The 12,724-nt window shown below is 49.1% G+C and overlaps 2 protein-coding genes across 2 annotated transcripts; one reads left to right on the top strand and one right to left on the bottom strand.

Annotated features, from left to right (window-relative positions):
- Nucleotides 1–1,667: 1,667 nt before the first annotated feature.
- Nucleotides 1,668–5,720, bottom strand: MSY001_0692 (uncharacterized protein; the record flags this gene model as incomplete). The annotated part of the gene is made up of 2 exons (XM_018885768.1): nucleotides 1,668–5,474; nucleotides 5,505–5,720. 2 exons carry the CDS (start codon nucleotides 5,718–5,720, stop codon nucleotides 1,668–1,670), a joined length of 4,023 nt encoding a protein of 1,340 aa, XP_018739308.1.
- Nucleotides 5,721–5,829: 109 nt separating this feature from the next.
- On the top strand, nucleotides 5,830–12,553 carry CHS2 (Class II chitin synthase-like protein; the record flags this gene model as incomplete). The annotated part of the gene is made up of 5 exons (XM_018885767.1): nucleotides 5,830–7,553; nucleotides 8,219–8,226; nucleotides 8,294–8,578; nucleotides 8,645–8,690; nucleotides 9,169–12,553. The coding sequence occupies 5 exons, from the start codon at nucleotides 5,830–5,832 to the stop codon at nucleotides 12,551–12,553; spliced, it is 5,448 nt and encodes a 1,815-aa protein (XP_018739307.1).
- Between the last annotated feature and the right edge of the window lie 171 nt (nucleotides 12,554–12,724).

Here is a 12,724-nt window from a genome sequence, read left to right as displayed (position 1 = left end):
CGATGTTCATCAGTATCTTCAATATCATTACCAAAGTCTTCGGCAGGTACTGTTGTGCGCTCTGAATAGGTGAGAAGACCATAAGGGACTTCATATTCGCCGTCACTGATCCGTTGCAAGAGGCGTGACTGTACCGCATCTGTGAATGGCAAAGATCCCGTACATAGTGCATAGAGAATGCACCCTAATGCCCACATATCTCGAGCATAGGGAGAAAGATCGGGGGGTGGCAACGGCTTTGCGTGCGAAGGGACTGTGTCAAAAATTTCCATATCGGTATCCAAATACCGGACCATTTCAGGAGCAATATATTCAATGGTACCACAAGGTGTCGGAGGTACATTTGATGGATCGTCTTGTGGGACTACACATTCAGCGAGGCCAAAGTCTGCTACCTTCCACGTTATCTTGCTTTCATCTTCTGAGGGAAATCCAAGAATGTTTTCTAGTTTCAAATCGTTGTGTACAACATGTGCCACTTTATGCAAGCAGTACAAAGCAGATGCTAACTGCTGCATTATATCGCGTGTCTGTTGTAAAGAAATACCTCGAAATTTTGGAAGATTCAATGAAGAATGCCGCGACGAAGATAAAGGCGATGTCACAGTATCATCGCTTTGTTCCTGCTGAAGCGATGTGCCCGTCGGCGTGCCTTCAACTCGTATGAGTCGGAGAAGATTTCCATAATGGCTGAGTTCCATCACAATGAACTCGCGGGTTTTCTGATTGTCCGAGTTACCATCCGTAATGATGCGTTTCTCATGATACAATAGTGCCAATAGATGGGGATGCTGAGGCAGCTGTTTCCAAATGTCTGCCTCGTGTTTGTGCTCATTTCCTAAATCGGTCGAGTTTGGGCGTGTTACTTTTACAGCGACTTTTTTGTTGTTCTCATCAAGTGCATACGCTTCAAATACCACGGAGCTACCGCCTGCGCCAATGGTGCGACCCAGACGGAAGGTGGCACCGGGTTTTCCAAATTCAAATCCTTCATCCATTTCTCGATCAAGTGGCCTTGAAATTGAGATACGTCCCATCAAGATTTCAGCTGCTTTCGATGTACTACGACTTGGTCGCCTAGGCTTCCGCTGCGAGGACGAATGGCGCAAGTGATTCAAGATACTACCAGCTCCTTTAGAGCTCTCTGATGCAGATAATTTTCCTGGAATTCGGCCTAGTGGCAACGAGAATGCATTGAATTTGGTATCTGTGCGATGGAAAGCTGTTCGACTGTCATCGGAGCTGGGTGTTTGATCAGGCGGGGTTTCCTGTTGTCGTAACATTGGCAGAGACTGTCCTGAATTACCTGATATGGCTAGCCTTTCCCATTGCCAGGATCTATCTGGTTGAAGAGATCCATGCGGCTCCGAAGGAGAATCATGCCGTGGTATATCAATCCCTGGCTGTTTTGCCATCGCCGCAAGGATGCTGTGCCACGCCCGTGCGAGCAAACTTTTCAAATCCTGAAACCACGTGAGCTCCATGCATCCCTCCAACCCACCTCCACACGAACATGGCTCGCAAGGGTAAGAAGCCACCACGTACAAGCTTGTATCAGCGATTTATCCGTGAGCAACTTACGCGACTGGCGAAGGAGGACCCCAAACTTTCACATCGCGAAAGATTTCAAAAGGCTATGAGTTTATGGTCAGTGGAAATGAGAAAGTCTACTCAAGGTGGTCCTTCTCAAGGATCCCGGTGATTTCGCGCCGCTTCTTGAGCCATATCGGGAAGCTCGGCGATAACTCCGTCGTTGATGAATTCATCATAAGAGATTCATCCATGGATCTTAAACTGATGCGACGGGGCGAATAAGAGCTGACAGAGATGTCATCATCCTCGCGCTGGTCCTCGTCCCACTGTATCTTGTCCAGCAAGTAACTTGTGAAGGCAATCAAGTAACCGTACCGTGCGAGGTAATTGTTGAACACCGTGCGGAGTTGCATATGACGCTTTGAACCAGGCTCTGTATTATCTGCACGGAGCTTCATCATACTAATAGCTTTGCGCAAGTTCTGGATGGTATCCATGCGGTCAATAACCCGGTCCAGCAACGTTTTAGCCAAGCGACCATGAGTAAGGACGCCAACGAGCTGCAATATACAGCGATATTCTCCATCCACTCTCAACTCGTCTTCTAAGAGCTCTCGGGCATCACCTGATGGTCGCATATCATCTGTAGTTGGCCATTCACCTCGCTCCAACCAGAGTTGACCGAATTCACGCACAGATACAATCAGTGAGGCGATGATCATACCGCTTGTTGTGCGCCCACGACCCATTTGGCAATTAAAGACACAGATAGATTGCGTGTCAATTGCGTGCTCCACGCGCTCTTCGAGTTCAGCAAAGACGTCGGGCACAGGCGCCTGTTCATCCGTGATGGCAACGCGTGCATAATCAACTCGGAAACTCTCTTGGCGCATGCGCTCATATACTTCCCGAGGTGTAAGGATATCAGCTTCATGTACGGTCTCCCATACAGGCACAATGGTAAAGTCACCGTCGTCTTTTGGTACCTCGTCATGTAGCAGTACACGTCCATCGCGTTGTTGAGCTTCCTGTCGAAGATCTCGCTGAAGTGCTCGTTCGATACGTTCTACAACGTCGGTTGTGACGCCGGTGGCCTCCATGTTGGTCAGGGGTTGTTCTGCCAGCCGCAGTACATGAGGGCGTCCATTGACATACAACACGGGTTCTTCACGCAAATTGGTCCACACGACGTGCTTTAGTGCGTTTACATCCGCACCCATGCGCTTTAATCCTCTGCGTAATCCATCAATGGTGGGCATGCCGCAACCCCACACCTCCTGTGCTGTAGGGAATGTACTGTGAAACTCGTCTTTGGAGGGAAACAGGCCAACCAATGGATTCACACGGCGCAAATTAGGCATACCTTCAATACGCAAGGGAAGGCCAGCCTTGAGGATACCGCTGAAGAAGTCTGACTTGAGGATCGTGGACGCGCTTAAGATCGTACCAGATCGATTGCGAACTACCTCGTCCACTTCATCACTGAGTGCCATTCCATCTCCAATGTCAATTTTGCGGAGTGGGTTGATGGTTACCAGCTCCAGCTTGTTGAGATCACGCGCAATCGTGGTGATAACTGGCTGCTTCTGGACATATTGCTCGTATGTATGCTGGAAAATGGTGCTAGGATTGACACTGTTCAAGTAAGCCTGGAAGAGCATCATGTGGAAATATCGCCGCAAATTCTGAACACCCTGTACAATATAGCGTTGCTTTTCAGCCTCAGGAGCTTCACTAGCTGCAATGTAGGCATGTTCGATAGCATCCCGAATATTGACCACGTTACCACATGCATCGACTGCATTATCGACCATTCTTTTAATTTCTTGGCCATGAGGCACCACACGTAAAAGGCTGTTAATGACATGGTAAGATGGGGCAGGTTCTGCTACAGGCTCTGGTAGCGGAGCGCGCTGGATCCAGCGTTCCATTAGCAAAATTAGCACGGAAACTAGCGTGGTACGACCACGACCCAGCTGGCAGTTCACCACGATAGGTGTATTTGCGTTATAGCTGTCCAGAACAGCATGTAAAAGATACGTGACATCCGAAAATTCCACACTCTTCTCCGCCGTGATAGGAACCCGACGGAACTGCAGATGTATACCCGGTTTAAGTGAGGCAGCCACTTGATCCATGATTCCCTGGACTGTGGTAATATCATCCGGCTTGGCATCTTCCCACAGGGGCACAACTGTACCGTCCTCCGTCTCCGTGTGCAGTAACAATTTACCATCACTTGTCTCCAATTCATGCACGACATCCTGCCGAAGTCGTTCCTCCAATTGAGCCAGCCTTGTTGGTGTAATTCCACTATAATCCGTGATATTCCGGAGTGATAGCTCGCGCTGGCGCAAGCAATAGGGGTGTCCACTCACATACACGAGTGGCTCCTCCCGCAGGTTGATCCATAACACTGTGTGTTCTGTCTCTCCCTCTTTGGTCAGTTCATCCAGTACGTAGTTGAGGAGATTTTTGAACCCTTCCACGGATGGTTGGCCCGTGCCAAAGATATTGGTATCGAGGACGCGACGGAAATTCACAACGCCACGCAAGTGGTTGCCTTTATCGAGGGAAAACTCGCGCCAGACATCGCGCTTCAGCAACAAACCCGAACGCAACACGGTCCCAGTTCTGTTATGCACAACGAATTCAGCAAATTCATCGCCTGTGACCAGTGCTCCTTGCGCTAGGACCTCACCAAAGCGTCGACGTACCGAGTCATTAGGGGCAGCCAATGCGCTAGCATCACCGCGGCTGATCATGGATAAGTCTGCAACTGGCTCAAACAACGTAAGATGATGACGCAGCGTACGGATGCGCACAATACCGCGCCAAATCTCTGCTCGCTGTTTAAGCCACTCTGCAAATCGGTAACGAAACAAGGCTGTCCGACTTTCCTCGACATAGCTTGCAAAGGCAATCAGAAAGTAGTACACTTCTAAGGCCTTGGATGCTCGCCTCAAAAACAGATTTGCTTGTGATTCATCGATAGCGGCGGCTGTCGAATAATGAAGGCGTCGCGACAAAATTGATTCTCTCAGATTAACAACATGGGCACATGCGTCGATGGCCATATCAACAGATGCTTTACACTCCAAACCATTGTCTAATAGTCCACAAAGTTGACGAATAATACCATAGTCCCCCAGATTAGCCTCTTGAAGTGATTTTAGAAGGACCGGCTGCATTAGCAGCTGCTCAATCATACCGCTTGTATCTTTGGTGGTCAAACTGTGGCTTAGCACATAGATAAGACGCAGAAGATTGTGGTTTTGCGTCATATTATCTTGTGCCCGACGCAATGTATTTCCAAGCGTAGTGGGCAATGTTTGTGTGTCCAGCTGTTGTCCGTCCTTTTCCTTCATCGGGTCAGTGTTGGTGAGCAGCACCAGCTGCCGCCGGCGTACCAGCACAGCTGCTATCATTGCAAAAGTTGTGCGAAATACACCAGCACCACAGTTGGCCACAAAGCAGGTCTTGAGCGGGTCCGTATCCTTGATTACCTGGGTATAGGCATCCAGATAATTGTGCTCAAGAGGCTGATCTGGTGCTACTGGTAGCCGATGGTACGAAACGCGCCAACCTTGAGATCGAACCCACGCAAAGACCTCACGCACTGTACGAACTTCTCCTTTCTCCACAGCAACCCACATTGATTTGAGGTCTTGCGAGTCTCCTTGCTCCTCATGTACGAGGAGCAATCCATTGTTCTTCACTGCCTCCGTCAGGATATCGTGCTTGAGCCGTTTTTCAATAGCCTCTAGATTCTCAGCACGACTGCTCATGCTCATTGTTTGCCTTGGATTCAGTGCATCACGTAGCACAAACGGCCGGTCTCCGACATAGACAACGGGCTCTTCCCGTGTGCAGACCCATGCACAATAACGTGAGTCAGCTTTATCTTCGGTGGGATTGCAGTGCAAAGCAGATAGAACTGTCTTTAGACCAAGAATGGTAGGTTGACACACCCCAAAGACACCCAAATCCATGTCTGCTTCGCGAAACAGGGGTGCACCTTCTAAGGCGATCGCATCGTGTTTGGTCATCTCCGCATGGGCTACACTATGATCACGCTTTAAAATCAAACCTCGCGATAGAACGCTTCCATATCGCTCGCGAACAATCTTTCGCTCATGAAGCTCCCATTGCGATGTCAGAATGTGTGCGCGTGGGAGGTCCGGCATGGCGACAGGACAAGCTCGCTCGGTGACCCCTGCCCGCCAACGCATCTTACGTGGGTGACCCGATGAGGCCCCGATTTAACACAGGTTGCCCAAACACTCAGACCACGAGATGCCGGCGCGGGCGATCTTTGGTCCGCGTCGCGTTGCAACGACGCCAGCTACTTTGACGAGTCACTTGTATGGTGACTCTGAGCTAGAGCAAGAGCAGCTCATTAACCCATATGAAAGTCAAGCGGCCGCTTATGACGTGACGCAGAATATTGTCGAGAACTATGAATATTCGTCAGAGGAAACTTATAAGCACTATCATGATACAGGCGCCGGCGAAGATCAACAACACGTATACACTAGTGATGTATATCAATACCCTGATGAGTCGTACTACGACAATAGATTGACTATGTCTGGTGATAACAATGAGTTTTACGACTCAACCACTGGCGACGCGTATACGATGCAGTCCATTCAACCAGCAGCCAATACTTCAGATTTTCAGCACTCTAATGTCGGATGGTCAGAGAGTGAAATGCCGTATCTGGAGCCGATGGATGCCGTGTCCAAAGAAGCCATCAGCTCTACACATTCGGATGATGAAGCAAACCAAACGGTTCTGGGATTGCTTTCTTCCGCTTATGGCCCGAGTTCTACTGCTCTAATACAGCCTGCGTCATCAAATTCAGAAGAATACTATGATGATGGAGAAAAAACGTACTATGGTCATATTCCTCAACGTCGGCCTCGTCGTTACAATACCATTAAACGTGTGCCCCTCGATCATGGTCACCTCGTGCTAGACTGTCCTATCCCCCCTAAACTACATTCTATGCTTCCTATTCGTGAAGGGCGCGAATTCTCACACATGCGATACACGGCACTTACATGTGATCCTGATCGCTTTGTATCAGAGAACTACTCGTTGCGACAGATCTTGTATGATCCCCCACGCCCTACTGAGATTTGCATAATCCTCACTCTTTATAATGAAGATGACAAGCTTTTTACGCGAACGATGCACGGTGTCATGACAAATATTGCTTATCTTTGCTCGTTAAAAAAACATGCTACATGGGGCCCGGACAGCTGGAAAAAGGTATCCGTGGTGATTATCGCTGATGGCCGCATGAAGATACACAGCCGTGTACTAAGCGTTTTGGCGGCTATGGGCATTTACCAGGAAGGTGTGGGGAAGAACACTGTTCAGGATGTGCCAGTTGTGGCCCACATGTACGAATACACAACCCAGATCTCAGTCGATCCTTCATTAAAGTTCCGCAGTGCTGAGCGAGGAATTGTACCGGTCCAGATTCTCTTGTGCATCAAGGAGCACAATCAAAAGAAAATCAATTCCCATCGCTGGGCTTTCAATGCTTTCAGTGCCATGCTACAGCCCCGCGTCTGCATCCTCATTGATGTGGGTACTATGCCGAAAGCTCGGAGTATCTACCGTCTCTGGGAAGCATTCGACCAAGATGAAAATGTAGGCGGTGCGTGCGGAGAGATCGTGGCTTTGAAAGGGAAAATGGGACACGCTCTTGCTAACCCTTTGGTTGCTGCGCAAAACTTTGAGTATAAATTGAGCAATGTATTGGACAAGCCCATGGAAAGTGCGTTTGGTTATATCAGCGTGCTCCCTGGAGCGTTTAGTGCGTATCGATACGAAGCCCTGCAAAACGATGCGATGGGACACGGACCCCTGTCTACCTATTTTAAAGGAGAAAAATTATATGGTGGTCATTCAGATGCGGACATTTTCACCAAAAACATGTACCTTGCAGAAGACCGAGTACTATGCTGGGAACTTGTCACCAAACGCAATGCTTCCTGGGTTTTGCGGTTTGTGAAACGAGCGCATGGTGAAACTGATGTTCCTACGCAAATACCCGAGCTAATATCGCAGCGACGACGCTGGTTGAATGGATCCTTCTTTGCTGCTATCCATTCCATTATCAAGTTCAATTATATCTACCGATCCAATCACTCCCTCTTCCGGAAAACCGTCCTTCATATTGAGATGGTGTACCAGTTGGTGCAACTATTGTTTTCTTGGTTTTCATTGGCAAATTACTATCTTACTTTCAAAATTTTGGCCGAATCTATGACTGATGTTGTGCACTGGTTGCACATACCCTCCGTCATTTGCGAGTATGTCTATCTCGCCATATTGATATACTGTTTTCTGCTGTCGATGGGCAACCGACCGCAAGGCAACCGTAATGGATATCTCTTTTCTATGATTATATTTGCTCTGTTAATGTTGTATATGATGGTCATCGTCATATATCTGGCCTATGTGAGCGTCAGAAAGGAGGTGGATAACAACCAAGGGATCCATATCATTGCTGATGGCGTATTTATTCGAATCGTTGTCTCAGTACTAAGTACCTTTGGTATTTGGCTTATTTCTTCCATCCTTTTCGTACGTGGAGATCTATTCACCATCAGCTTGACCCATGGCATTTGTTCACTAGCTTACTCCAATTTCTGCTCCTATCACCCAGGTACGAGTGTGAATGCTAACCCGAAGCTTTATTAATGTCATCAATATATGTAAGCTGTCTCCTCTAACACTGCAGATGCCTTTTCCAACATACATGACGTGTCCTGGGGTACAAAAGGATCAATTAACACCAAGTCAGACTTGGGTCAAGCTGTCGATGCTTCGGGCAACGCCGTAAACGTCACACTGCCGAATGAGACTCAGGATATTGATGCAGCATACGAAGATGCATGCCATGTGCTAGCTGTCAACCCAGAGCCAACTCCTGCGACGCGCGACCTAGACCTTGAACAGAAAGATTACTATGCGGCTGTGCGCACCAATGTCCTGCTGGCATGGACCTTGACAAATGCGGCACTGGGTGTGGCCATTATAAATTTACCACGCAAAGTGCATAACATATACATGGCTATTCTTTTTTACGCAGTGGCAGGTCTCGCGTTGTTTCGCTTCATTGGCGCCATCTTTTACCTGTACGTACATCACAATCCTGTGCTTACTGCAGCTTGGGCAAAGCATTACCGGGCAGATAAAAATTAAATAATCCTCTTCTCTGTCTCTGGTGAACGGCTTTGTAGCTGCTGTCGCATAGAATGAGTCATTTTCCGAACCGGATTTTCGATTTGGAGACGACGGCTGATAAGATCCAATAGTGAGTTTCCGTTTCCATGGTCTTGAGCATTACGCGGATCGTTCTCCCATAGAATATAGGCTGCAACACCTGTTACAACTCCAAAAATAGGGTCGGAAAAACTGTCGTTGGTGATTCTAAGCGTACCGGCCGATCAAGTATTTCACCATGTAGTTGTAGAGCACACAGCTAGGCCCGTGCAGGATGTCGCTGGGACTATTAGTGCACGTGATTTACCGGTTGGCACCTTAGGCGCACGGCTTGATAGCCTCTACATCGCCTCGTTGTGGTACAATGTACCCTATAAATCAATGGGGCAGTTCGGGAACACCAGGTTATGGTGTCTACCCACAGCCTCAGATGACGGGACAAATGCCTATGAATATGCAAAGTACAGGAATGCCTGGTGCATCGTTTATTGCGCGTCCCCAGGCACCGCCGCCGCCGCCTCCCAACATGATGTCACAGATGACCGGGTCTATGATGGGACAACCAATGGGTGCCCCGCCTATGATGCAACATCAGGCAGCTGGGATATCACCGATGATGCCACAGACCACGAGTATGTCATCTATGATGCAGCAGCGTCCAACAGGCATGACCCCGATGATGGGCCAGCCAACGGGAATGCCTCCGATGATGGGCCAGCCAACAGGAATGACCCCAATGATGAGCCAGCCAACAGGCATATCACCCATGATGAGCCAGTCAACTGGTATTCCCATGGCTGCACAAATGACCGGAGCTTTCTCAGATCCCCGAATGCGTTTAATGTATACGCAGTTCTTGCCTGCTGCGCAACCTTACTCTGGGGTACCCGTACCCTCGAACATGAACTTCCATCAAGCCAGTTTGCAGCCTGATCAGTTTCAGAACAAACTTCAGACTATATCTACGCAGCAGCCCAATAAGGCCAAGACTGGGATACCTTGGACAATGAGCAAGGATGAGCGCAAGAGTTATGACAATATTTTTCGTGCCTGGGATGCAAAGAAGACGGGATGGATTAATGGGGATGTGGCTCGTGAACTTTTTGGCCAAAGTGGGCTTTCTCGCGAGCAATTACTTCAGATCTGGCATCTTGCAGATGCTGAGAATCGCGGTAAATTAAACATCGCTGAGTTCCATATTGCCATGGCTCTTATTTATCGTGCACTCAATGGCAATGAAATTCCACAAGAGCTTCCAGCGGAACTCGTTCCGTCATCATCTCGTGACTTGAGCGAAAGTGTCGATTTTTTGAAGGATCTACTCAAACAAGATACAAATGTTCGCAACGCTACAGCTCTCAATTTGACTGAACCAGGATCAAACAAGGATGCCAAATACACTGAAACGCGCTCGTTTTACAAAAATCCTGTGGAACGAGATGCGGGTCGTACAAGTGATGCTGTTGCATACAAGCATAGGGAGTCTGATTCAGCTGGTTACCGAAGCCGGAGTCGCTACCTCGATCGCCGAGAAGTCCAGTTCAATGGTCAGAGTGCCGCTGAGGATCTTGGTGAGATGAAAAGGCAGCTGGAAAAGACACAGCGCATGTTGGAACGTACAGATTTGAACGAAGAAGAAGATCATGATCTGCAAAATGAAATGGAAGATGTTCGATACGCTATTCGCCGCCTCCAGGATGATATTGAGTATTATAACCGTCGCGAGGGACCCCACGCTGGAGAGCAACGTCGGAAGGCAGAACGCACGCTCATGCAACTTCTCCATGAGCGTTTGCCTCAATTGGAACGACGTCTGGACAAACGTCATACGATGGATAGCAAGAAAGAGCTTGAAGCAAGCCGACTCCGTGATGCTCGAAACAATGACAAATATTCGCATCTGGAAATGTCTTCATCACCTGTGCCTCCTTCCTCAACTGCTGAGCAGCCAAGATCGGAGCCATCTGACACCGTGAAACCTGTGTCGCCGGTACCGCCTTCTACACCAATGCCTGCGCCATCAGCACCCAAACTCTCAGGCACGGAGCGCGAGGCTTGGATTCGTTCAGAGGCACAGCGACGTGTTCAGGAACGTATGCGCATGCTAGGAGTGGCGGGTACAGTGGACAAATCCCCCTCTGTTGACGCCTCAGTGGAGCAGAGGCTTGCTTCTGAAAAGAGCGAGGCAGAAGCTCGAACGGCACAGGCTGAGCAAGAGGCGAAGGCTCGTGAGGAGGCACGCAAAGCCCGTCTGCGTGAACATAAACAGCCACCACCACCGCCTACTCGAGCAAGGCTGCCTGATCCAGCAAAAGACCATAAAAAGGAGCAGCCTCTGTCGTCCCATGACTCTGCGCCCGTTCCTCAAGAAACCACTATGCCATCTGAAAAGGGACAGTCTGTATCTTATCTTCCCAAGCATGATTCAATTCAGGTGCCAGAACGTAAGGCAACACTAGAATCTGTACCTGACCCTCCGCCGTTAACTCCATCCAATCCCCTGTCTGAACCTGAACCTGAGCCAAACTCAATGCCAACACCCTCTGCTCGCGCAAAGCCTTCAACTAACCCATTTTTCCGCCAAGCACCTGAGGTTTTACCATCAGATCTCAAGACAGATCCGCCCCCATTGACTGCCGCTTTTCATCCTCCCCGTGAACCAGAACCTAAATCTATGGCCGAAGAAGAGCCTATGTCCAGTCATGCCCCTGTTCAAACCCCTCAACCGCCACAACCCCACAGACCTACGCCACCAGCGACTGCCCCTACTCGTTCTGTACACTTGCCACCGTCACATGACGATGATTGGGATGAAGAAGAGGATGAGGATGAAGATGAAAACCCTTTAAGCTCCCGTACTACGCGCCAACATTTGGCACAACAACTTTTCAGTGGTGTGGTGCCAACGACGCAACCGGCAACGTCTGTGCCTCCGCCGCCACCCATACCTCCTGCTCCATCCTCTGCTCCAATTGAGCCAGAGGTGAAGAAAGGCGCTCAGGCACCTTCGGCTGAGGCGGTGACATCATCGAACGGATTACCCGCGCCTCTAGGTGGAAATGGTGGTGATCGCAATGCGCTTCTATCGCAAATCCGGGGAGGCACAACCCTCAAGAAGACAACTACCAGGGATAGGTCAGGTGCATTAACAGCAGGCTCAGTTTTGGGCTCATCATCACCACCTGCAGGAATTTCAACATCCTCTGTGCCAGTTGTGGACAGTAGCGACGACGAACCTGAAAGTGCCGAGCCTATGAGTGTCTATGGTAAATCTGTCGAACCTGAAGTGGATACTGCGCAGAGTACAGCAGTTGATCCTGAAAGTACAATTTCTCTTCAAAACGTCACTGCCACAGAACCTGGTGCAGAAATGATGGAAGAGTCGCACATGGACTTCGATACAAACCGGCAACTCCGCTGCCGCACACTGTATGCATTTGCTGGCGGAGAGGGAATGGCTTCATTCGAAGAAAATTCTGTCTTGTTGATCCATCCAAAGCTTAACGGCGTACCAATCGAGGGAGATTGGACATATGGCTCATTGGCATCACTGCCGGAGGTGAAAGGATTAATCCCAACTGCGTATGTTGCGCTTTTAGACTCGGTCGTGGCAGCGGAGGCGTTGTACGACTATGAGGCATCTTCACCGGAGGAGGCTACAATTCACGAGGGTGAATTGCTTCAAGTTGTCGACCAAAGTGACGAAAATTGGTGGCTCATCCTACGGAACGAAAAGTGCCTTCTGGTACCTTCAAATTATGTAGCTGTGGCATAACTCCGTATAGCCAATCCATGGTGGAAAACAAAATTATAAAATTAAAAAGAGCACAATGGGGATCGAACCCATGACCTTCGGGAATCAGCATAACCGAAAACCGATGCGGTAAACCACTCCGCTATGTGCCCCAACATATCGTTTTCTTAATGACGATTAAGACCTTAAAAC

This window comes from Malassezia sympodialis, genomic scaffold, assembly GCF_000349305.1.
Source record: "Malassezia sympodialis ATCC 42132 genomic scaffold, msy_sf_3, whole genome shotgun sequence".
Classification (NCBI taxonomy): domain Eukaryota; kingdom Fungi; phylum Basidiomycota; class Malasseziomycetes; order Malasseziales; family Malasseziaceae; genus Malassezia; species Malassezia sympodialis.
Note: the sequence above shows the minus strand (reverse complement) of the source record. Positions and strands in the feature narration are given on the sequence as shown.